Source organism: Canis aureus, chromosome 35, assembly GCF_053574225.1.
Source record: "Canis aureus isolate CA01 chromosome 35, VMU_Caureus_v.1.0, whole genome shotgun sequence".
NCBI classification, from domain to species: domain Eukaryota; kingdom Metazoa; phylum Chordata; class Mammalia; order Carnivora; family Canidae; genus Canis; species Canis aureus.
The window spans coordinates 6,080,612-6,106,618 of NC_135645.1; the positions used below are offsets into that span (position 1 = coordinate 6,080,612).

General features: G+C 41.4%; 1 protein-coding gene and 1 long non-coding RNA gene across 12 annotated transcripts in view; one reads left to right on the forward strand and one right to left on the reverse strand.

Annotated features, from left to right (window-relative positions):
* Window positions 1-22,020, forward strand: part of LOC144305291 (uncharacterized) — a 56,513-nt gene extending 34,493 nt beyond the window's left edge. Inside the window, exons 1-5 of one of the 4 annotated variants that reach the window (XR_013372343.1) lie at window positions 3,286-3,422; window positions 15,469-15,730; window positions 18,200-18,331; window positions 20,909-21,056; window positions 21,308-22,020. This is a non-coding gene — a long non-coding RNA (uncharacterized LOC144305291). Of the gene's footprint in view, window positions 1-3,285; window positions 3,423-12,817; window positions 12,999-15,468; window positions 15,731-18,199; window positions 18,332-20,908; window positions 21,091-21,307 lie in introns of those variants that run through there. The other 3 variants (XR_013372344.1, XR_013372341.1, XR_013372342.1) reach the window with 3 other exon arrangements.
* The window catches only part of CD86 (CD86 molecule), a 90,801-nt gene that overhangs the window by 12,343 nt on the left and 52,451 nt on the right, over window positions 1-26,007 (reverse strand). For 6 of the 8 annotated variants that reach the window (XM_077884033.1, XM_077884027.1, XM_077884028.1 and 3 more), the window contains 3 exons: window positions 17,838-17,887; window positions 5,254-5,589; window positions 2,637-2,939 (listed from right to left, as the gene is read on the reverse strand). In XM_077884033.1, coding sequence (XP_077740159.1) covers window positions 2,637-2,939; window positions 5,254-5,589; window positions 17,838-17,887 — 689 coding nt within the window. Of the gene's footprint in view, window positions 1-2,636; window positions 2,940-5,253; window positions 5,590-17,837; window positions 17,888-18,068; window positions 18,091-22,613; window positions 22,727-26,007 lie in introns of those variants that run through there. The other 2 variants (XM_077884031.1, XM_077884032.1) reach the window with 2 other exon arrangements.

Genomic DNA, 26,007 nt, shown 5'->3' on the forward strand with positions numbered 1-26,007 from the left:
TAATTATAAAAGGCTTATAATTACTATTGTCTTCATTTACAAATCAGCATCTCCCCAGGGCTCTACTGCCAGAGGAGCCTGAAATCTGCAATATGAGGCCATAGAAAGACCCAGGCTTAGGGCCTTAACAGCTTAGAATGAAACCAGTGCTTCTGGCCAAATGCCTGGACTAAGCTGCCTTCCCTTCCCAGAGGTTGGGATGACAATGATCATGATCTAGAAGAAGAAAGTCAACCTGGCCCTTGTTTTCTGCCTATGGGTGTGGTACCCATGCTGGAGCTTTGAATGTGTAGTCATCTGTGCAACACCCTGTTTCCTCGGCCCATGTCCTGGGCCATGACCTCAGCCTGGGGTCCTGAAGTTTCCCCTGTAATAATTTCTCCATCCACTATCATCTCTAGATCAGGCTCCAGACATACCTCATTTGGACAAATATCACAGCCTTCTAATTCCAGTTTTGCTTGTTTGTTTGTCTGAGGTCACAGTGGAAGAGGCAAGGCTTTCACAAGGTACCACCTACTAGAAAATCTTTGTTATCTCTTCTTGCCCGGAGGAATCACGATTAGGATCAGCTCCTGGGAAGTCAAGACTTTCTTCCTTGCATGGGGACTTCTAAGTTTCCGGGAAGTTGAAAAACAGATTTTTGGGGGGGAAAGCTTAGAACTGAGTGGCCCATTTTATAGACATTTATGGGAATAATTCTGATAGTTAATCTCAAATTACAGGAAAAGAGTACCAGCTGACCTATTAGTTTAGCTGCAATTTGTGGACACATGTCCCCATTCCTGGGATATTAAGAAAAGGAGTTGCTGCATTTGCAGGTGTATTCAACACCTTTTGAATCTGTCCCCATTTTGTCCCAACTGAGCCTGTTTGGCATTCCTAGTAAAAGGAGGATTATATTTGATAACGTGGAGACTGCTGCTACCTTTGGACATCCAAAAATATTCCGTGATTCAGGGTCTATGCTATCTCTGGTAAAGCCATAGAACAAAGATACAGAGAGCCAAGGCCCTGGCTTCCTGAGGTAGTTGGAGCTGAAATGTTTCTGAAGATGGTGGTGGCTGGGAAGGTTTGGGCAGTAGTTAAGAGACAGCAGAAAGGTGAGCCATGATGAAACTGCAGGGATGGCAAGGCCAGATTATAGACTGTGGGAGCCATGGCAGAGGAAGCCACGACAGAAGGCCCCAAGGCAAGTCACTGGTGTTACTGGCTCCAGACAGGTGCTGAACCTCAGGGATAGCTGGAGAGAGGCTTCTACTAGGCCAAGCCCTCTCAGTAGGAGCAACCAGGACAGGCTGTACTTACTGGGCTCTCAGAGGCAGAGATGTCTTAGCAAAAGGAAATCAGTACCAAGAGAAGGGATTGACACGCTGGTAAAGCTTACTGCTAGGGATTGGCTCCAGGGGCTGTCCAAAAGAATGCATCCATAGGCCAAGTTATGTTTGAACAATGAGACACCAAGAGAAAGGAAGCAGCAAAGTTAGGGGATGAAGCAAGAAGTTGGATGGATGCCTTAGGAGAGAGAAACCAAACGGCCAGAATTGGAGAAGGGGCCAAGGTTAGCAGAAGGCAGATGTGTGGGAAGAGAGGGGCCAGGATCAGAAGAAGCAGTGATAGTGGCCGTGCGGGTACAGGATGCCTTTATTCCAGGAGAGAATCTTGCAATTATTGCTCTTCAAAAGTGAGGTTGCAAATATGGATGCCCTTCCTCCAGGGCAAAGCCAGGACTTCAAAATGTCCTACTTCTATTAGCAGACACTGCTTAGTTTTGTCCCTTTCCTCCAGCTGGACTGGACCCTATACTACGCACTGTCAACATGCCCCGAGAATTTCTGCTTCTTAGTCTTTGCTTGACACCTGTGCCCATATCAAATACTGTTAATTGATTTTGGTCCTCTCACCTTCTAAGCCTGGATGCGTCTGAGAATTTTTCTTTCTGTTCAGGAAACCACAAGTCTGATACCTGTCAGCTCTTCAACCATACTTTTAAAGTTCAGTTATCTTTTATGGCGTTTTAAGGTCCCATTTCCTTTAGGAAGACTTCCCTGGCCCTCAAGGAACCTATCTACCTCCAACTATCTATAAAACTGATTTTCAGTCACTCCTGTTTTTAAATTTAGTTGCATATTTCCGTGGGATGTGGTTTAGATTGCAATTCAGTCTTTTTAAAAATCCAGTTTTCCATGTGTGTACATCATGGAGTTCTGATTCTATTGGAAAGTCCTTGAGGGCAGAGAGCATGTCTTATACATTTTAGATTTCACATCTAGAAAAGTTCTGTACTTAGAGCATGTACTGTATGTATATATGTATGTATGTATGATGACGACGACGGTGTGTGTGTGTGTGTGTGTGTGTGTGTGTGTGTGAATCTTCTATCCAAAGGTAGTCCAAAAGACTGGGTCAGTTTCAGGGCTAAGAGCATACTTTCTCAAGTGCAGCGTTATGTTCATAGTCTCCAGGACCCTATAGCACTCAGATGAAGAGAGGAGCCCTCCATCTAGTTCATTCCTAATAGTACCACAAAAATGGCCCTGTTTGAAGCTCCCTAGTAAGCAGGGCACACTGAATGATCTTCCTCAACCATTAGGGTAATATCTGACGAAAGAAATAGTCTTGGGAAGCGGCTTTACCTATATTATAAGGTAGGGAGGGAAGCTTCATTGACTCAAGTTGCAGGACACAGAAGATGCTCACATTGCTTGCTTCAGGGACTGAGAAGGACAAGCTGATAGAAACGTTGTACAGTTCTGTGACATTATTTTGAGATTTCTTCATGACAGTATCATACTTAGTACTTGAATTCTCGGTTTTTACCAAAAAATACATCTCCTTGGGTTCTGGGTAACCTTGTATGGATGAGCAGGTCAAATTTATGATGCCAGAATTTTCTGTTCTATTAGAAGTTACCATTATTTCAGGTTGACTGAAGTTAGCTGAAAGCAGAATAAAGATACAAAAAAAAAAAAAAAAAAAAAAAGAAATCAGTATAAATTTAAATGTATCTAAAGAGAACTGTAAATATCTGGCTCTGATCTGGAAACTTACTGGGGGCACTTGGGAGCCTCTCAGTGTCTAAACTGTGGGCCTCAGCCCATGGTGAGAGCCACATAATGACCCCACGTTTATTTTTCAAGAATGGAGCTTGGGCCATGCTTACTTCCTGCTTACCCAAATCAGGGAGGAGGGGGTGCTCTCTGAGTGACAGGAGGGCTGAAGTTGAGTCACCAAAGATTCACAATGAGGCCATTGTTCTGAGGAGTGGAGTCTTGGGACGGAGAAGCGGTCTGACTTTAGAACCCAGCTGTCTCGTGGGGTATGTTCCAACTTGCCAGACTAAGGAAGCAGAAAGGGACTGATACCAACAGAGTTCATTGTGCTGGCATGCTCTGGGCCATATCTTCTAGAAACCCAAGCAGGTTTGTGGAGGGTGAGGTTATTTGGGGTTTAGAAGTTCAGAATATTGGTTTTGGGAATGACTGTCAAACTTTCTTCATCATATACTGTAAGATGAAGGCCAAACCCAGCCATTTTCAGGGAAAATGTATGAGCTTGGTAAACCCAGAGCTGCTCTCGCCTTGGTCTGGCATTCAGATTTTGATGTCTGTCAAGGACCACTGGCCCCTTCTGCTAGCTAAATCCCCTGTTATTCTTCTATAGTTGATGGGTAGTTTTCAGGTTCTACATACTAATTTATAATTTACTTTATTGCCTCTAAAACAAGTGATTTGCATGTCATCTTTCTAAGTTTTGCTGTATCAACATGCTACCTAAGTACTCTGCTTATACTTCATGTGGTCTGTAGAAGGTGGATTGTCAGGGTGCTACTTTGGCCTCCTTAGCAATATCTGTGAAATCACAGGTTGGCTAAGTTAGTTATTGCTTTTCCTAATACATTAAAACAAGCATAAAATTGTTAAAATAAAAAAATGATCATGTCCCACCTAAACATACCATGTTCCTCAGTGGTATCTGGCCCTACCTTGAAAACACTTATTTATCACTTGCTAAAATGTTCCAAAAGTCCTGCAGCCTATGTTGAGTCACAAAAGGCTTAAAGGGACGGCTCCTCATTCTATTTCTACTTTTGCCTTTGCTTTACTTCATGGTTTCAGAATCATTGTTGATCTGCCTTTTACAGTTTCATCAAAAGTTAACCTGAACCTGGTAATCCCACACCTGGGTATCTGCCTTAGGGAAATGAAAATTTATGTTCACCCAAAAACTTGTACATGTTTACAGCAGCTATTTATAATAGCACCAAACTGAAAAAAATCCCAATGTCTTTCCATGGGTTGAGTGGATAAAATAGAATGATCCTCAGTAATAACAAGGAACAGGCTTTTGATACATGGGACAACTGAGATAAATCCCAAAGGCATTATGTTGAATAAAAGAAGCCAGTCTTAAAGGTTACATACATTTATGTGGTGTTCTCAAAAAGATTAAGGCTGTAGAATGTAAAACAGGGGTTGTGGGTACGGAGAAGGTATCATTATAAAGCAACAGTGTGAGGAAATTTTTTTAGGATGATGGAAATGTTTTGTGCCCTATTTATAGTGGTGGTTACATAAATCTATACATATTTTTAAATTAACAGAATTGTGCATCAAAATAAAAATAACTAATTTTACTGCATTCTAATAAAAAAAAGTCTGTAGTGGTATTTAGGCTTTTCAAGGCCTGGAAAAAAAGAGGAGCTGATTTGTCAGTCTGAGGATTATGTGCACTGGGTTATTTCCCTTCCGTCTACGGGGCTCTTGGTTGGGCAGCAAACCACTCATAAGTGACCTCCAGGAGGCTGAAGGAAAAACCCAAATTAATCAGCTGTCACCTTTGGTAGGAGCTCTAGGCAAAGACTTAGTGGGTGAGAAATCTTGGACCAAAGGAAAAAAATGAATGTAAAAGAGATCTGAAGCCTGAATAGTTATGTGAACTTAATAATGGCCCAATTACCCATGGTTTTCCCTTAGCTACTTTAACTTTGTTCAGTTAGCTCTAGTTTTTCCCCAAAGCAGATTCTTATCCTTCAAAAGCAAACCATAACAAATACGAAGGATTTTCAGTTTCCTATCATCAAACTCTGCATTCCTTTCAAACAGACTTCCCCAAAATGGCTGTCTCCGGCCTTCTCTACCCGCACCATCCCCAACCCCCCACTCCTCGACCCGCGCCTCCCCCCAGATATCTCTGCTCTTTGCAGTCTCATCTGAGAAGGTCAAGGATCTGAATGTGCCATTGACTACATACCAAGCACTGATAGGTCAGAATTCATCTGGTGCATGGGAACAAGTCCTTTGGGCCCTTTATGATGAACGAAACATTGATACAAGCCCTTGTCCTTGATCTGAATATTATGGAGTCTCAGGGTCCAATTGTCTTTGTCAAAGCTTGTGCGGCCCTTATACTTGCGATGAACATTTTGAGGGTTCTCTTTGCCTCTGTATAGCTCGTACAGAACCAGCTTATCCTGGTCCTGCCAAAACACTACCAACTCATCCAGGCTTATGTTTTGAGAATTTGTAAAATGGCATGGCAGTTCTCCAGTCTTGTTGAAATATGCTTGACTCTTCATGGAAGCAGCACCTAAAAAAGAAAAGGTAGAGATACAGGAGGGAGAAACAAGAAGGAAGAAGAAAAAAAAACCAACTCCATTTCTCTTTATACAATACCCAGATGCTATCTTATCAGTAATGATGCTGAAGAACTAGGTGTTAAACCCTGGAATGTGCATACATACTGGCATCTGGAGAATGGGACTTTTGTCTTCACTCCACTGCTAGCTAAATGTGGGCCTTGTGCAAACTGCAGCCACTACAGGCTCACTTTCCCTATCAGTTTAATGAAGGGGTAGACTAAGTGTTCTAAGAATTTTTCTAATACCGCGGTTCTGTGAATTTAAACCCCAGAACGGGAAAAGCCAGCAGACTTAGACAACACATTAGCCATCTGTGAACTTTCCAATACCTTGAATACTGATTCTCCTCACTGTAGCTGTTACAAGATCCATTACTTCTACACCATCACCAAAACCTCACCCTTCGCCTCCTTATCCCCTTATTCTTTGGCCTGCTACAGTGAAAAGATTTCTGATAATGGTAACAAATTTGATATCCCCCTTTCATTATGCTGGGTATCACATTGAGTAAGATCTCTGAAATTCAAAGAGTTCCCCTTATAGAGCTTTCCTCTTGAATGCTGCTTCTATGGCCAGCTTGCCCAAGGATGTAAAACAGTTTGAAGATGACACAGTCAACCAAAGCCTCTATTTTCAGTGACCTGGCTAAGCTCTTTCTGGGATCAGAAGGAGAACTGGGCCAATATGATGGTTGTTTTGGGATTGTGGTGGTCAGAGACCATTTAAGGTACATGAATGAGATGCTGGAAATGAATCATAGATGGGAAGGTGAGGATGTACTTTTGGAGTATTGGGGAAACCCCAGGTATGAGAAACTTGCTCTTCCCAGTATGCACTGCCGCTGGAAATTTTTACAACCCCGGAGGACATGCTGGGAGAGTTCAGAGAAAGACTTTCACCCCTGAGGACATACTGAAGTTTGTGGAAGAGATGTGTACCACCTAACTCCTTAAATGGGATCAGTTATCGGGGCTTTTGTAGGATGTATTCTGGGTCACAAAATTACTTGAGGGTTGGCCAAGAAATTAAGTAGTAGTGAATAAGAAGTGCAGGGTTAGTGGGAAATACTGTTTCTTAGTTCATACAAAGTTAAATGCGGCCCTGGGGAGAATATTAGGGTGGGTTTTGAATAAAGCTTCATCATTCAAGACTTCAGTGGAGAGTCTTTGACATTAAGGGGGAAAGGGGAGGTAGGTTGGTAACAGAGATGAGAGGAGTTTCCTTTGAGGTGTTCTTTGAGGGAGGTAGGAGAAATTAAATTGATTTGGTCAATGGGTTTCTCTTCTAAGAGGGAGTAGGACCAAGTAACAGTGACATGCACTTGGCAAAACTGAACTGTCCACGATGTGGCCCAGTGAGAACACATAATCAAGGGGGTTGGCGGTGGTCTTGAAATCTAAGGGAAGAGGACTCCAGGCACCTGTGACAGTCAACACAAGTTCAAATCACTGCCTATTGCATTGGTGCTCATTAGAGCCTGTGAAGCGCTTGGCAGGTATACAATGCGGCAAATGTACAGGATGTGTCCCTGTACATATCGGAGGGTGGTGGGAAAATTCACCTGATTACCTGGAACTGTGAAAGGGGAACCTAGGGAAGATTCACTGTGTTCAGCAATTGCCTTACAAGGCAATCCTGGGGCTCCTGCTACTTCATTGCTAAATTCTGAATGGTAACGTAAGAGTGCCACCTGCTGTGAAAGCTTCTAGTAGCTGTATCTCTGGGGAAACTCATTCTGGCTTTATCACTAATTTGCCATATAAATAGGGAGGATGACCTAAGGGAGAAACCAAACTCATAGTTGAAAATTATGCCAGTTAATGGTCAATGTTATATTATTGTTTAGTGGTCGATTACGCCTTCTGGGCTGGAAATGACTTGACCTTTGGCTTCTTCTGTCTTCTTGATTTATGACTGTTTCTCTGTAGAGCCTCACAATATATTCTCTCCTTCCCACCCACTCTTTCCAAGAACAGACCAGTCTAAACTCTCTAAGGTCCCACCTCCCAAAGATTAGAAGGGCTTTCCTTACACCCATTCTCACTGCCCCACTCCTCACCTACCAATCAAAAGTGTGGTCTCTGTTCTAAAGGCAAGGACATCACTAGGGGGCTGGTCAGAACTGTGGAATCTCTACCCCCACCCCCACCACACCTCTGAGTCAGAATCTGCATTTTAAGGATAGCTCAGCTTCAGAAGCTATAAGAGGGGATCTCTGCTGGCAGTCTCCAGAATAGAACAGAGAAGGTAATGATAGGAAAAATTTGTTCCTATCTATCCCTCCTCCTTCTCCCCTCATTCTGGGGTGGAAATCACTCTGAGGTCCATTTTGAGTGGAACTGAAAATATTTCACAATTTATACTCTATAGTTCCTCACCAACCACTTTCTTCCATGACATCACTCAGAGCTATACTTGGTAGACATGCTAATTCTCTCTCTGATGATATGAGGAAGATTTAGCTCAAAGTCTATTTTTCCTAAGCAGTTTCAGGCCTCCCTGTTATGATTCCACATCTTAGGTCGCCCAGCTACTGGTTCCACTGGGACTCCATGGGTAGGTACACATTGAAATTCTCTCCTTGGCCTTGGAGATATACTTACTATCTCCAGTACTTGGGTAATAAAAAAGGCCTGGATCTATTTATAACAGGTTGCTGTGATCAGGTCAGGAGTTAGGCATTTAAGAATCCATCTAGACACCTCCCTAATCAGGTAGAAAAGTTTGTTCCTTAGCAATATACTGTTTGAATGTTATACAAAACCTGTAGTCTTCTAACTTTGTGAGATCTCTGACTATACCTGGGACTTCAGTCTTCCCTGGCCACTACCCCAAATGCATGTCTTATACCTTCAAGAACCATCTTTTTCTTATGTTACTATGGTTATCTGTACTCATAAATTTTTCCTCATTTACTAAACTTCCTTCAAAGCTAGACCTTCTGGAAATCTCATTCCATTGTAATAAACTCCTCTACATCTTCAACCTCTCCATCAAATGTTGCCTCCAAGGTTATGCTTTTATTGAAATCTGGCCCTACCTAAAGGACACCACTCGTCCTCAGTCAGTGCTTGTTGTAGCACACTTCACAGGGATTTAAGCAACAACATCCCTTCCATTTTGATGTGCCCACCTCTCTCACTGCTGTTAGCTACTAATCATTTTTCATTACTTCTTTATTCATTGAGGATTTTTGGCAGTAGATGTAAGGTTCTTCTTTCTAGCCAACCATTACTATCAATTTGAACTATTTCAGCATGTGGATAAATTCACCAACAACCTTGCTTCAAAGTTCTTTGGTCTTTTCCATTCCAAAGATCTTCATCCACAGACTATTTCAGCAGCTCCTCTCCCATGACTATAACCCTGAAACTTTTCACCAAGAACTCTGCATCTAATATCTTAAACTTCAACGTACTCATCTCTGTCCACAAGATATCTTCCTCCAAGATTTGCTCTTTATTACTCCACCAATATTTGTTCTTTGACTTCATCAAGACCTCATCTCTATCCAGTTTAGTAGTGCGCTGTAGTGCAGTGCTTTCCAACAGGCCTCTCTGCAATGATGGAAATGTTCTGTATTTGTGCTGACCAACATGATAGTCACCAGCCACTGTAGACATTGAGCACTTGATATGTAGCTAGTGTGACTGAGAAAGTGAATTTTTAATCTTTTAAAATTTTAATTATTTAAAATATAAATAGCCACATGTGGCTAGTGGCTATCATATTAGCACAGCAATAGTATACCTTTCCAATCATTCTTTCTGTTGCCAATAAACTTGCTCCTTTGTGAAGAATTCATCCTAAGAACACTTCACTTTCGATCTACATATTTATTCTTAAAACTAAATGTTTGAGCAATACTGGATGAAATTACTCAATTGTTTAGGCTTGATGATATTACAAATCTGGACCCATCCCATTTAGTTTGTTCTATGGGCTGGTTACCCTGCTTACTACCCTCTCCCTTCCTCATCACAGTTACTTCGGCAGTTCTCTTTCCTATTGCTTTTAGTTTCTTTTTCTTTTATAGTCAAAGTCCCTGAAAGAGTAAGTGGCTGCCTCTATCTCCAGCCTCTGTCCTCTGTCTCTCTGCCAAAACTTCCTTCCCAGAGGTTGTCAGTGACTTTCCACCAATGCCAAATTCAGAGCTCTTTTCAGACCTCATGTCATTTGACCACTCTGTTGAATATCACAGTGTTGGGCTTATCTCCTTCTGGAAACTCTCTTTTCCATTTTCTGACCTCCTTGTCAGTTTTCTCTGATCATTCCTTAAATGCTGATTATCTCTGTTGCCTGTTCTCAATCTTCTCCCAACTCTCCACTTTTTTTTTAAAGATTTTATTTGTTTACTCATGAAAGACAGAGAGAGAGAGAGAGAGAGGCAGAGACACAGGCAGAGGGAGAAGCAGGCTCCATGTAGGGAGCCTGACATGGGACTCAATCCCGGGTCTCCAGGATCACGCCCTGGGCTGAAGGCGGTGCTAAACTGCTAAGCCACCCAGGCTGCCCCAACTCTCCACTTTTCTGATTTTTCTCCTCTATCCCCATGGATTCAACTGCCACATATAAGCTAATAATTCACAGATGCTTATCTCCAGCCAATCATTTTGACTAGGGTTCCAAATATCCACATTCAACTGTCTGCTGGATACTGCTGTTTACATAGCAGCAGATACTCTCTTTCTCCCCTAAGCTTTCCTGTCCTTCATCTCAGTGAAAGGTTCCCCTCTTTGCTGCTGTCAGTACTTATTTGAATCATCTGTAGAAGAGACCCCCAAGAGAGGGTCTGCACAGATGTGGCTGAGGAGATGTAGAACTATAACTAGAGCTGAACTCTGATATGGGCAAGAGAAGGGAAAAGAGACAGTATGAAGCAAAGAAAAGAGCAACCAGAGAAAAGGGGTTTTGTATTTATCCAGAGATCTTGGAGACATTATCTTTTAAGTATGACAAAGACTCTTTGTTTAATCAAAATTAATTCAGACTCCTGATCCACTCCTAGGCCCATCTACCTTTATAAAACCCAATTTTAGCAAGTACCCTGCTTATAACCCAGTTTAACCAGAATACCCAACTTTGCTATTTGATTATGCTTGAGTATCTGATCAGATTCCTCATCCTCCATCATCCCCCAAGTAATGTCTGATGATCCTGGCCTGTCCTTAGCAAGAATGCTGTTAAAGTGGTTTGGGTGGAATCCCTCCTTATCCTTGTTTCCCTTTAGTAATTTTCTATCCGCTGACCACCCCCAACCCTGCCCCACTTCTTTCCTTGGCTAGAAATTCCCACCTCCCATGCTATATTTGGAGTTGAGCCAAATATCTCTCCCCCATTGTAAAAACCCTTTCCAGCACCCTATGCCTATCTCAAAAGCACTCTAACCCCCTTGGATAAAGTCTTCTTTACTGTGCTTTAACAAGTGTCATCTAGTACTTTTTTTTCTTTCATAGTAAACTCAAGAGCGATCCTCTGTTGTAGAGCAGGGACGGTTCTACAGGAGTTTTCATGGCCTACATGATATTTCTGCTAAGACTAGCTTTGTTTTCATTTCAAGCTTACTATCTTATTACCTATATAAATATATCTATGCTACTCTAGATAATCATCTATAATAGATAATTATCTGTATATTTATATATTATGCATAATGTCTGTATATGCTTAGTAAAATTGTAAAAATATACTCTAAGTTTTATGAAATATGATCTATTAAGATTTATAAAGCATCATGTAATGGAAAATGGAAAACACATCATTATATGTTAAAAAAAAAAAAACACCTCAGCCCCTTCAAAGTACAAGTCATCAGACTATAGCATCCACAAACCCTCATGGCTACTATTGTTCACTAAAGGTCTGGGTATCTGGCTTGCTGCAGCTGTCTTATCTGCCTTCTCCTTCACTGCCCCTGTCTAGGTGGTTTCAGCCTCATACACATAATACTGAGCCTCTCACTTTCTTGTCCTCTCCCCCTCCAATGGTCTTGTTGCCTACTCTGCCCCAGCCATCTCCTCCTTGGACCAGACCCCAGACCAAAGTGCTACTCTACATTCCTAAAAACTCTCAATAACAAGTGCCTCACCTTATTACCCCCACTTCTTGTCTTTTCCTTTCATTTCTTCTCCTACCACTACTCCATCAATTCTTCTGCCCCACAGACATAGATCATGAATTGGAATATTTCTCACTGGGTCTGCAGATACTAACCTTGGCCAAGCCTCCATTACAGCTTGATTGGATAATGGCAATTGCCTCTTAATTGCCTACTTTCATCCTTGCCCCCAGGTCTAGTTCCTCAAGCCCAAATAATTCTTTAAAATATATCTCAGATGACATAATTCTCCTATTCAGAAGTCTCTGATGACTTCCCACTACACTGAAAATTAAATCTAAATCCTTTCCCATCGCACTGAGAACGAAATCCAAAATCCTTCCCTGGTCTCAAAGGTCTCACGTAATCTGGTCCCCAGTACCTTTCAAACCTCTTTCTCTCACTTACTCAGCTCCAACCACATTGGCTTCCTCATCATTCCTTCAAAAGGCAAACACACTCTATCTCAAGGCCTTTTCCCATATTGAGCCCTCTACCTAGAAGGCTCTTCCTCCATAAAATCTCATAGTTATTTCTTTACTTCATATAAGTCTCTCATAAAAGGCTACCTCCTAGGGAGATTACTCTGACCAAGATAGCATCCTTGTCATTCTTTATTCCTTACATTGACTTATTTTTTATCAGAGTACTTATCATGACCTGACATGATGGTTGGTTATTGTCTCCCGAGGAATCTAGCTTCTAGTTAAAAAAAACCTATGTTAATTTTTTTAGCCCTGACCCTAAGCAATAACAAAGGTTTTACCTATTGGGCTTCATGGGGGAAAACTATTCTCCCCACATGAGACATAGTGCACAGCCCATGCACAGTAGTCTCTGACAGGAGTCGTAATCAAAACTCAAGATCTGTGGCCAGTCATGCCTATTTCACATATTTACATTCATAGCCCAGGCACCTTCATTCCATGATTTTTTTGTTTGAAGACTTGAGTAGAGGTCTTCTTCAGGTGCCTCTGCTGAGGCCTCCTCATGGTAGGGAGGAAAGAGAGCCCGGAAGATGCTTTTCTTCATGATGATTCATTATGTCCCCTCATCTTTCTTCCCTACTCCTACCCCAGGTCCTTAACACTGCTAGAACCTTTTGTTCTGGGCTCTCTCAACAATGATAAGACCCCCTTTGAAGAAAAGAATGGAGGGAATGGTAGATAAACAATAGCTGAAGAGATAAAGATTGTGAATATTCAAATTGTGCAGGACATGAGCCTTCAGATCAAAAGTGCATTCTGAGTACCAAGCAAGGTAAATGAAAATATATCCATACCTAGAAATATTGTGGTAAAGCTGCTAAATATAAAGCATAAAAGATTTTTTCAAACTTACAAACTCATTCTTTAAAAAAACTAAAAAAAGAGCACCTACAAAAGAATGACAATTAGATTGAAACCTCCTTGGCAACCAAAGAAGACAATGGGGCCATAACTTCTAACTGAATAAAACACACACACTCACATACACACAAAAGAAAGCAAAATGATATGTTCAATTCAATGAATTAATGCAATTTCAAAAATCGTAAAAATGAAAATCCTTTAGAAACTTTAGAAAGTGTGTATGAAACAATACTGAGTAAAACATATTCAGAGATTTGCACATATATTGTGATCATAACTATATATAAGTATTTTTACTCTCTTGTCTGTTGTTTTATAGTAAGAACCAGAAAAGTGATTTTTAAATGGAGAAAGGAGTTGAATACTTTTTAATAGAGACATCTGTTAGAGGAAAAAAATGAAAGAAGGTGAAAATGAAACCAAGAATGAGTAGTCCTATAGAGGATGTTAAAAATGTATTCATAGTTTTGAGGTCCTGCAACTTGAGTCTGGGCCTGGCAATATAAGGGGGTCACCTCTGTGGAATAGATCAGCTCCAGAGATAAAATTTTGTCTATATAGTAAAACTACACATGTTTGTTTTTGTTTCCACAAATCTCAACAGTCCCGGGGGGCCACAGTCCAGAGATACATATTCTGGAAATAGTATTAAGACCTCTCACAAAGGAAAAATAAACTATGGTCTCTCAGACTCTTGCTCCTTTCTGAAAGAATCGATCTACTGTTGAAGCCTCTTGTATTCCCTTTCAAATTGATCAGGACATGAATCCTCAGATCAAAAGTGCATTCTAAGTACTAAGCAAGATAAATGAAAATAAACCCATGCTTAGAAAAATTCTCTGTTCCCAGTTTCATTCTTGCTTCCAAACAACCCTACACTTTTCCTATTCAGTAACTATCTTCCATGAAATTATCATGGCTGACAGCCCATATTCTTTGGAACTTACTAAGCACTTTACTAAAATGATTAATTATTTTGGGGGTAAGATATTCCCTATTGGGTAGCATACATGTATTTCAAAAGACCCCGAAACAGTAGCTTAACACGAAGGAGTGACTCCAATAGGAGAACTATTAGGCTTCATGACAATTCTTTGGGAATTTTGGAATTAAGTTCACTTCCAGGCGGTGATTTTAGTGACTACTATCGACAGTAGCAGGAAATAGGAGTAAAAGTAACCATATAAACATAATCCCTATGTAATCATCCACTAGAAACCTGCAAAAATCTGGGGGGAAACAGTGGACCTTTCCATAAGATGTAGAATGAGTTGAGCTAATTTTATGTGAATTTTAAAGTGAAGAAAGATTTTCAGCTACATCCCAGGTATGTTCATTGAACCAGAGGTATTGTTCAAGAGAAATGGGAAGCACTATGACTCAGACAACCCCCAGACAATAAGAGAGCCACCATCAAAAGTCAAACCAGAAAGAAATTCCCTTGTGATGTGTGAACTAGTGATTTTCCAAATACTACTCTGGCTCCGTCTTTAAAGAGTTCCAGAGGTGCTAGGATAGCAGCAAACAGAACTTGACAGGTAAAGGTACCTCTGCACGTGGCACTTAGAAATTGCTTTAGCTTTATAAATAAACAAAGCAGAAATTGTAAGGTCCGATTCTGCAAGGCCCACCTGCCCTTTTCAGTCTTAAGCCCCTCAAGGGCAGGGGCAGCAACTAGAATGTCTAATTTCCCTGAGGGAGGACACAGAACATATGGGGGAGACGAAAAACAGAATTATTTTGCTGCACTGTTTTATCTCTGCCATCAAATGAATTATTCAACTCTGCATTTTTGCTATGGATTAACTGGGCCAATTGCATCTCCTTTCTTCCCTTGGATGCCTGCCTATGGCCAGGTCAGTGCTCATCAGCCCAGTAAGCAGAGATGTGTCTTGAGAAGAAAGATAAAATTCAAGTTGATTCTTTTCTTTCTTTCTTTCTTTCTTTAAGAAAGAATGGTATCTGTTTTTGTTGTTTTTCTCATTGTTGCTGTTTTTAATAGCTTGTAAAGTATTGGCAATGTGATATTCTAATCTGATATCACCATTTCTTATCCCAGTATTGAAATTTATACTGCCAAATAGATAGTCACTTATTCTTCTATGTCATAAAACTTAAGTATCTACCATTTGGGGAGGTTATTTTCATGGTTTCAATATTGGTAATTCTCTTTTCTGAGGCTAAAGAGTATCCAGGCAGGGCACTTTGAAACTTCAAAGGCAAGGCAAGGGCAAAAGTGACATCTGGACTCAGTTTTGATAAGGCTTCTCAGCTTTAGTCTCACTTTCAGTGTGCAGAGTCAGAAAGTTCGGGGGAAAATGGTAATAGACTTTTGTAAAAATTTGTTTCTAAGTCATTTTTCTTCATTTTCCTCCAAGTCATAAGAGCTGGGTTGGTCACTGCAATGAGAAGGGTGCCCCATGCACTAGGGGCAGATGAGGTGTTGGCTGCAGTGAAGGTGAAGGACGTGCTGGTGCGGAGCTTGTGAACTTGTCTGAGGAATAAGCGACATCCACTAAAGTTGCTTGGGTCTCCAAGCAACAAATCCTACCACCACTTATGAATAGTTCACGAGCAAGAGTTAGGAGAAGCAGCAAAATGTCAAGGTTAAGTGAACAGACACTGATTCTATACTGTGTGGTGAGTATAAGCCCTGCTACTCATTAGCTATGTTGATCTTAGACAAACTACTTAACCTCTCTGGGCCTTAGTTTCCACATCTATAAAATGGTGAATCATAATAAGACCTAAAGCAGCGAGTGAAATAAGTCAATCAGAGAAGGACAAAAAATTATATGGTCTCATTCATTTGGGGAATATAAAAAATAGTGAAAGGGAATAAAGGGGAAAGGAGAGAAAGAGTGGGAAATATCAGAGAGGGAGACAGAACATGAGAGACTCCTAACTCTGGGAAATGAACTAGGGGTGGTGGAAGGGGAGGTGGGCAGTTTGGGGTGACTGGGTGACAGGCACTGAGGGGGGCACTTGATGGGATGAGCACTGGGTGTTATGCTATATGTTGGCAAATTGAACTCCAATAAAAAAAAAAAAAAGACCTAAAGCAGCAAGTTATTGTGATGTTTAAATGAGTTATTATTTATTTATAAAATGCTTAGAACAGTACCTGGCACAAAGTAAGTGCTACATCTACGTACTTGTCAAGCAAATAGAATAGGGAGTGGAATGGGAAGGGCTTCCTGCTGGACAATGTTCTCCAGAGCCTTGTCTTATCCCCTTCCTCACACATACAGTCTTCTTCCCCAAGAGCTAAAGTTAGCAGGTCATTGGCCATGGGAAGTAGAAGCTTCTGTTCTGACCTGTATCAGTGAACTGGTCAGTTAGCACATCTAGAGACCTCACATTCATGGACTCAACAACAAGCTCCAAGGAGCTAAGCAGAAAACAGAAATCGCAAAAGGTCCTGTCCCAGGCAGCATGAATTGGAGAGAGCATCTCTCCCTAGAGCCTTGACCCCTCCACACACACAGCAGGCATGAGGACAGTGGCCAAGGGCCTAGTGTGTAGCCACCTGGAGGAGGTGAACCCATGGGCAGGCCAGTTAGTCAGGGGCAGCCTGTCTGCTGCTGTGGACGAGCTCAAGCTTAGCTCATCCTCCCAGTCTGCCCCCCCTCAAAATTGGGATGTCTTCTCTCTCAGTATTGAGGGCAGGGAAGATGAACAGCAGGAAGGGGCAGGAGAGGAAAAACCAAAGGCGCCTAGTCACAGGATGTGTGCAGGAACCTCAACCAACCCCAGCTATAGATGAAGAAACTGAAACTCAGAGAGGAGCAGCAAACAGGGAAGATCTGAGTTTTTGTGAGAGTGACTCTTCTAAAACTTCTTTTTTGGGGGGAGGGGGGTGCTCTTTAAGAGAGAGAATATAGAATTCAAATACAAAATGCCCATGGCCACTACAGTACCACCCAACAGAAGGAGAATGTCATGGAGAGAAAAGTCACAGTGGAAAGAGATAGTGGTTTTAATATTGTGGTTAAAATATACTTAACGGAGATTTTATCAAAGAATAAGACATGTGACCATGTCTAGGGCTTGGAGGGGACTTTGGAAAGAGCTTGTCTAAGTGAGAAACCCTGAACCTCAGCTTCATTCAGTTCATGGTGAATCAGCTGATGCAACTAGCTGAAGGTCACTGAAGTAGGGAGTAGCAAGGCTGGGCTCCTTGATCCCTCCAGTAAGCAGGGGCAACTGTGATCTATGGGCATGGGCTGGTAGGGAAGGCTGTGGAGGGTGAGAGAGAAGGTAGGGAACATGGAAACCAATGTTCCCTAATGAAAGGTTTTTAGAAGCCTGTCACCTGTTTTCTAAAAGCCTGAGAATGCCAGGAATGGGAACAGAGAAGACCAGAAGGAAGTGTGTGTGGAGCTAAAAAGTTAAGCCTCAGAGGTGTCAGAGCAGGGACCTTCCCCCCAGCTCCCTAAGTGCTGCTGGACAGGCCAGTCTACCCTACTTTGTGCATCTAGTGCCACACGGGTGTAAGATGGCAGAGGAGAAGGGTGTACAGAGGGTTGCATCCCCTCTAGGCTAGACCTGCCATCAGCTGAGATACCTGCTCTCTAGCATGATGCTTGCTTCTTCTCCAGGAAAGTCTTTTTTTGGCATGTGGTATTAGGCTACAGTGGATAGAAATAAGTAAAACCTACCAAGTCTCAGGCCTGGGCTTGTCGTAGCCAACTCATTGGTAAACATAGAAGGATTCTAGGACTTTACAAAGCCAAAAGGTTCTTACCATAGAGCAGGAGGGTCATCACAAAGAGAATGTTATTCAGTTCCATAGTGCTAGAGTTAAAAAAAAGAAAAGATAAAACTTGATTAGAAAATGACTGAAAACCAAAATACGACAAATAGAGTTTGGGATTCACTTAGGCCCCGGCATGTAGCGGAGATCATGCTATATGTTCATCAAGGCCATTTCCTCTTCCTCCTAGCTCCACAGATAAGCCCTACATCCCAGCCTCACCTGCAGTTAGGTGGCCCATGTGTTTGGGTTCTGGCCAATGGAATTGTAGGCAGAAAAGATTGGTGTTACTTCCAGACCTGCCACTAAAGCCTTCTCTCTCTTTCCTTCCTCTCTTGCTTTCTTGGATGCAGAGAATCCAGAGGAGGAGTGCAAGGCCCTAGAGGATGGCAAAGCCTCACTATGAAAAGAATCTGGATTGGTGAACAAATTAACAAAACAGTTCTTTCCACCCTAAAGTGAGGAAAACATAAACTTCTATTGTGGTAAGCTATGAAATTTGGGGGATTGGTTATTGGAGTAGCTGGCATTACTTAGGTTGCCCAAGACAATGGATATGATGGGACAAATGAAGAGTATTTACGTTTAGAAATCAACTTGCCTTTGGTTTCCCTGTGATTCTCAAACTTTACCATGTGTAAAAATCTTCTGGAAGATCATGTTAAAGCAGTTATCTGGGCCTTGTCCACAGAGATTCTGATGTAATAAGCTCGGTAAAACCTGTGTCTAACTCACAGGTGATGCTGCTGTTGCTGGCGTAAGGACCCCACTTTGAGAGCATGATGGAGCCAAGGAGAACAGCAGGCACCGCTTATTAACTTCTATGCTCTCTTCTTTCCTTCCCTCTTTCTTGACTCACCCACTTACCCCAACTTAGACCAAAAAGGCTATAGTGGCTTACAGGGAAGCATAGGATAAGGGAAAATGACCAAAATTAGAAACAGCTAAGAAGCAAACCAAATGTAAGAATATAAAATGGAGCCTGGTACAAGTCCAGTGCTAAACGCTTAGCATTTAGAAATCTGCCCACCCTGCGTGGTTCAGGTCACAAGTGTGGCCTATAGCCTTTCAACAGCCAACGTAAAAATGAAAACCTAGGGCAGCCCTGGTGGCGCAGCGGTTTAGTGCCACTTGCAGCCCGGGGTGTGATCCTGGAGACCCTGGATCAAGTCCCACATCAGGCTCTCTGTATGATGCCTGCTTCTCCCTCTGCCTGTGTCTCTGCCTCTCTTGCGCTCTCTCTGAATAAATAAATCTTTAAAAAAAAAAAAAAAAAGAAAACCTAATTGGTGAATTAGTTTACAGATCTGTTCATTAGGATAAAACAAACGAATGCTCAGGAGAAGATGCGCAACTATTTGTGATCCAATAGCAGAAATTTCTTCCTTGGGGGTGGTTTGTCTAGAAGCCATTCCTGATCCCTTTGGGCTATGCTAGACACCTGTCCTCTGCTCCCAAAGCACTCAGCACAGAGCTTGGGGCTAAAAGTGTCTGTTAGGTTTCTTCCCTTCTAGACTATACCCTCTTTCTTCAGTCAAAAAGTTTTGAATAGATCATACCTGCACATACCTAAATTTAAAAGGTACAGGTGATAAAGAGTGGAAAGCAGTTCTTTCTCCCAACCCGGTGTGCTAGCTGTCTAGTTTCCCCCACTGTTACCTGTTCATAGCTTCTTGCCTCTACTTGCAGTTATTTTAGACAAAAACAAAATGGAAACATCTACCCATATTCTTTTTTCATTTTATTTAAAAGATTTTTAAATGGTAGCAATTTATACACAATTTTGCACCCTTGACACTACCTCAGAAATTGTTCTGTATCAGCGTGTAGTGGATATCTTCATTCTAACCGTTGCATATTCTATTGTCTTCTATTGGATGACAATAATTTATTTTGCCAGCCTCTATAAATGGACATTTAAGGGTTTCCAGTATTCTGCTACAATGAAAAACCTTGATCATATGCCAAAATACTTATGTGAGAGTAAGCTATCTTCCTAGAAGTAGAAATGGCCTGACCTAAGGACCAAAGGGTAATTGCAACTCTAACCTTCAAAGACATTGAAAAATTGTTCTCCCCGAAGATTGTATGTTTATGGTCCCCTGCAATAAACACGGACATGCTTATTTTCACATAGGTTTTTGCCAACATAGCATGTTTTCTAACTTGTGAGCTTTACCAATAGGGAAACTTAAAATGACATCTCTTTGTCATTTTAAAAAATTATTTTTCATTGTGGTAAAATACACATAACATAAAATTTACCATCTAACTCATTTTTTTAAGTGTACAGTGGTATTAAGTACATTGTTGTGCAACCGTCACCACCATCCATCTCCAGAACTGCTTTCATCTTGCAAAACTGAAAGTCCTTACTTACTAAACACTAACTCCCTACTCTCTCCTCCACCCAGGCCCTGGAAACCACCATTGCACCTTTTGTCTCCATGAATTTAACTACTCTAGCTACCTCACATGAGTGGAACCCTACAGTGTTTGTCTTTTTTTGCGATTTGCTTTTTCCACTTAGCACAATTTATTCAAGGTTCATCTGTGTTGTAGTATGTGTCAGAATTTCCTTCATTTTTAAAGCTGAATAATATCCCCACTGTGTGTGCCACATTTTGTTTATCCCTTAGTCTGTTGATGGATATTTGAGTTGCTTCCACCTTTGGGCTGTTGTGCACAATGCTGCTATGAACATGGAAGTATGAATATCTCTTTGAGGCCCTGCTTTCATTTCTTTTGGGTATATAGTCAGAAGTGGAATTACTGGATCATATGGTAATTCTATTTTTAATTTTTGAGGAACCGACATACTGTTTTCCACAGCAGCTGCATAATTTTATATTCCCATGAAGAGTGCACAATTGCGCTGTTCCAATTCCTCCACGTCTTTGTCAACACCTGTTATTTATTTACTTTTTCCCTTATGGTATCCATTCTAACGGATGTGAGGTGGTTCTCACTATAATTTTGAAATGAATTTCTTTTAGTATGAGTTTGAACATCTTTTCAAATGTAGGAGCGATAACATTTCTTTCTTTCTTTCTTTTTTTTAGAGGGAGAGAGAGACAGACACCCAGCGGGCAGCCGGAAGCAGGTTCAGTCTCTCAACCCTGAGATCATGACCTGAGCTGAAATCAAAAGCTGGATGCTCAACTGACTGAGCCACCCAGGAGACCCATGAGATAACATTTCTTGTTTCATGTACTGTCCATACATTTCTTCTACTTACTTTAAATTTTGAGCCTTTGGCTTTTTACAAATTTTTCTTAATTTATAGGGGCTCTTTAATTTTCAAAAAATTAGTTTTAATTAGTAACTACTTAGAGAGGTCGTGCTTTGTGACAATGAGTTGCAAACATATTCAATTGCTGAAGCACACAGTAGGTGTTCAGTATATGAACCTCACATTTGCTCCTGATTACTCTCTCTCTCCCCTCCAATGATTTCAATAGGTTATGGAGCTTGAACATTAACTGTTGGGCCAAAGCTGACACCAGTCAGTGGTAGAGTCTGGAAAGAGAGTTTTCTGTTTGATTCCTGTGCACTTCCTCATAATAAATCGCCACCAGCATCCTGTTTATCATAGAATCTGAAGACTGGGAATCCTTTGAGTCTGAACTGTCATCTAATATAGGAATCTCCCATTGTTTGCAAACCAAAAATCAGCATGCTTGACCTAACCAAAGATTTGGTTTTCCTTGGGGTGATGTGTTGAACAGGGACACAAAATCAAATTATATTTCACTATGAATTTAACAAATCACCTTTAGTTCAAATTACAACATGAATCAGTATGGCCCAAGATATCTTGGACAAATGGTCCCTATAATTCATGCACTGGGGAGAAGCACTGGGTATGACAAGGAAATCAATACTATTTTAACTTCTCTATTTGGAAATTCTCTCTTCCCCTGAGCGAGAAACTGCCTCTCCTTAACTTCCTCTCATTAATACTGGTGTCATTCTTTGGAGTTATGCAGAGAAACCTTAACACACTTCTGGCAAAACCCTTTATGAATCTGGGGACAGAGATTATATTCCTTCCCAAAATTCTGGTCCAGCAGTGACAGTCTTTCTAGTAAACTTTCCTAACAGTGATTTGAAGATTGGACACTGTCCTGGACAACACTTTGGACACTTTGTTTGTCAGAGACCCTAATAAAATATGGTGATAAAATACTAGAGATTGACATGATCTTTTACTCCTCATGTGAAGAATTTCTCTCAACTCTAGCCATGGCGTACGTGTGAGGATGGGGACTTGGGTTAGGAAACCAGTTTCTTCAATGTTGTTGGCTCTGAAGAAGAGCAGAGATGTCATTGCTCCCACAGGAATGAACTCCCAACCACAACCTCAAGTCATTGCTTTCTCCAGAGGGCCTGCGAAGTAGAAACCCTGGCTTTTGAAGGGAGAGAGCAAAAAGGGGAATGAGAGAGGAAAGAACCTAAGAATTTACGGGGGGATTCTCTGAGAAGAGATTTCTGTCAGCTGTGTTCACAATAAGGTCTGTAGGTGGGTAAACTGGTCAAAAACCTAAAGCAAGTAGCCTCTGGGTAGCTGGAGGTTCACTACAGAAACCAAAGAAGAGCACGCACCGTATGGCACTTTTCCTTACTGTATGTGCTTGGCCCATCATAGACCGTGAGTTAGAGTCAGCTGAATGACTATTTACACTCTTGTTCCTCACAACAAGGTGGGATTATCCATCCCCACGTTGTAGATGAAGAAATGGAGCCTCATAGAGGTTAAGAGCTTACCCTAGCCCGCAAGTAGTAAGTGATAGAGTTGAGGTTTAAGCCCACACAGCCTCATTGTGTTCTTTTTCACATTGGTATAGTTCCTTTAAAAGTTCCAGCCAGGTTCAGCTGTGCTATGGGAGCAAAGAGAAAGGATTCTGAGTCTACCCACTCTTTTATTTTTCTCTGAAGTTTGATTGATTGATCGATTGGTTGGTTGATTGATGGATTTGAGAGAAAGAGGTTTGCTAAATTTGCTGGTGTCTAAGGAGAATTGCTCATTTACTGGATTTAGTTAATGACAGCTTGTTCTGGAGGTTGTGGGGGATATAGAGGGGCTTTGCTCCCTCACACAGTATTACAAAGAAAGACAGAGTGTACAAATATAACTACAATTTAAGTTCTAGGATCAGTGTGGAGGGTGGCAATGTATACCACTCCCTGACACATACAAGAGTCCTTGCTTTAAGCAAAGCAGGAGGTGATGCTACAGCCTCCGGGGGCCTTGGCTTGCCTCTATTTTGACACACTGAGTCAATTCTTTCTCAGAGCAGCACCAGAACCTAAAGCTATACTGTTAGAGCAGCTGTCATTACCTTTGACGTACTGGGGAGGAATAGGGTATTATTTCCTTTATTAAAAAGTTTCTGAAAAAAAAAAGTTTCTGAAATACAAAATAATAAGGCTGCTGGGAATGGAATGTATCTGGATTTTAACAAGGCTTCTGACAGAGTGTCATGATATGCTTGAGAGCAATACCGAGAAATGTGGGATTGAAATCAGTACAGTTAATGGCTAAAAAGTTGTGCCCTAATATTGTTCATTCATTCAACAAATATTTATTGAGCCAGGCATTGTGCTAGGTGCTCAGAATATAATGATGAACAAAGCCAGGAACAGCTTCTCGTCACATGGTTACTTATGGTTTAGTGGAGGAGTGAAATAAGCACACAAATAAGTGTAAAATTGTAATGATGACAAGCGCTACAAAGGAGAGATTCATGGTACTTTGAATGCTTATTATAGGACTAGTCTAAACTGAGATTTGAAGAATGATGTGATAAATATGGACACATATCCTTTGCTATTCCTCTCCTGAAGAGGTAAAGTTTAACCTCCTCTACTTAAATCTGGGCGGACTTTGAGACTTGTTTGGCCAATAGAATGCAACAGAAAGGATGTTTTGGACTTGAGAGGCTAGATCATAAGAAGTCTTATGGCGGGATCCCTGGGTGGCGCAGCGGTTTGGCGCCTGCCTTTGGCCCAGGGCGTGATCCTGGAGACCCGGGATCGAATCCCACATCAGGCTCCCAGTGCATGGAGCCTGCTTCTCTCTCTGCCTCTCTCTCTCTCTCTCTCTTTCTCTCTCTCTCTGTGACTATCATAAATAAATAAAAATTAAAAAAAAAAAAAAGTCTTATGGCTTCTATTTTTCTTGGGATACTTTTTCTGGGGCTCTGAGCCATCATGTAAGATGTCCTACTACCCTGACACTATCATGCCTAAGAGGCCATGTGTTTGGGCTAACGGTCCCAGCTGAGTCCTGCCTTCCAGCCATTATTGCCAACCCACCAGACATAGGAATAAAATCTTGGATCCTCTAAGTCAGAGGTCAGCAAACTACAGCCTGCAGAGCAAACCTGGCCACCACCTACTTTTTACAAATAAAGTTTTGTTGGAATGCAGCTATACCTGTTTGTTTAATTATTGTCTATGGCTGCTTGTCCATTACAGTCATAGAGATGAGTAGCTGTGGTAGGAACCATATGGCCTGAAAAGCTGAAGATGTTTTCTATTTAGTCTTTTACAGAAAAAAATGCTGACCCTTGCTCTATCTAGGTCAGCACTGTCCAACAGAAATATAATACAACCACATATGTAATTGGAAAATTTCAAGTAGCCACAGTAAAAAAATTTTTAAAGGTAAAAATTAATTTTAATGATATAGTTTAATTAATTCAGTATATCTAAAATACTATAATCTCAACATATAATCAATATAAAATTATTAATGGGAATTTTACATTCTTGTTTCTGCACAAAATCTTGCGGGTATTTTGCACTTCTAGCTCTTATATGAGCTACATTTCAAGTGATCGGTGGTAGCCACACGTGGCTAGTGCCTACTGAATTGGACAGTGCAGCTCTAGACCAGCCCATTCACTAGATTAATACTAACCACCATATGACTTCAGTTGATGCCATGAGAAACAGAAAAATCACTCAAAAGCCTACCCAGATTTCTGGCCTACAACACAGTAAGACAGAGTAAAATATTCATTGTTTTAAGCTGCTAAGTTTGGGAGAGTTTGTTATACACTAATAGGTAAACAGAACAGATTAAATACATGCTATAAGGGGAAAGGGAGTGGCTTGGGAGGATTTTAGGCAAAAGGAACAGCAGGTGCAAAGGCAGTGAGGCAAGAGGGTACATGAGGGAAGGCTGATGTGGCTTAAGTGACTACAAGACTGGGGACACAAGCCTGGCGAGGTCAGCAGGGGCCAGATCGTGCTTATCTTAGGGGTCAGCAACAGACTTTGGTGTTTATTCTGAGTGCAACATGAATCACTGAAGAAATTAGAGGAGCGATATTTTAAAAAGATGACTTGGCTACTGTGTAGCAAATGGATAGTAGGGAAGCTGGAACAGATGCCAGAAGACCAATCAGTTGGCTACTGTAGTCATGTAAATGAAAGAAGATGGCCACTTGGTCTGGGGTGGTAGTAGTAGAAGTGAAAGTGGAGAGGTTCAAGCAATATTTAGGATTATAATCAACAGGATGTGGCGATGAGAATAAGATATTGATTGATTGATTGATTAATTGATTGATTCATTCATTCATTCAACAACTGAGTACTAGAAGTCACTCTTGTTTAAGAGATTAACACAGTGGATGCTACAGGGCATTTTTACTTTTTTACTTACTTATTTTCCCAAATAATGGGAATTCATTTCTGTAAGAGGAGTAGGATAGCTTAATGGAGTCTGCAATATCAGACCAGTTTGTACTTGATGTGGTAGAAAATTGAGAGTTTGGGATTAATGGTTTAGGAGCAGAAAAAATATTTAATCAAAGTTTAAAGAAAATAAGCCTGTCAGTGGCCTGAGGAAGGAGGTGAGGGCTGATGTGAGGGGGATCAAGAAAGCCAATATTAAAGTCTCATAGACCCAAGATGAGGACCGTGGGTATGACAAGAAAGACATGAGCATGAGCGCTGCCTTGATGAAAACGTGAGCACTTCATGGTGTCTGGTGGACACAGGAGATGATTGGCTCTGGATGTGCGTCACCCATTTTCAGCTTTGCTGAGCTCCCCTGCCCTCTATGTCTCTTTCTAGCTCAGGCTGGGTCATTTGACTAACTTGGTTTCCAATCTCTTCTTGGAGCAAATCCTCCTGGGTCTCTATTTGTGGA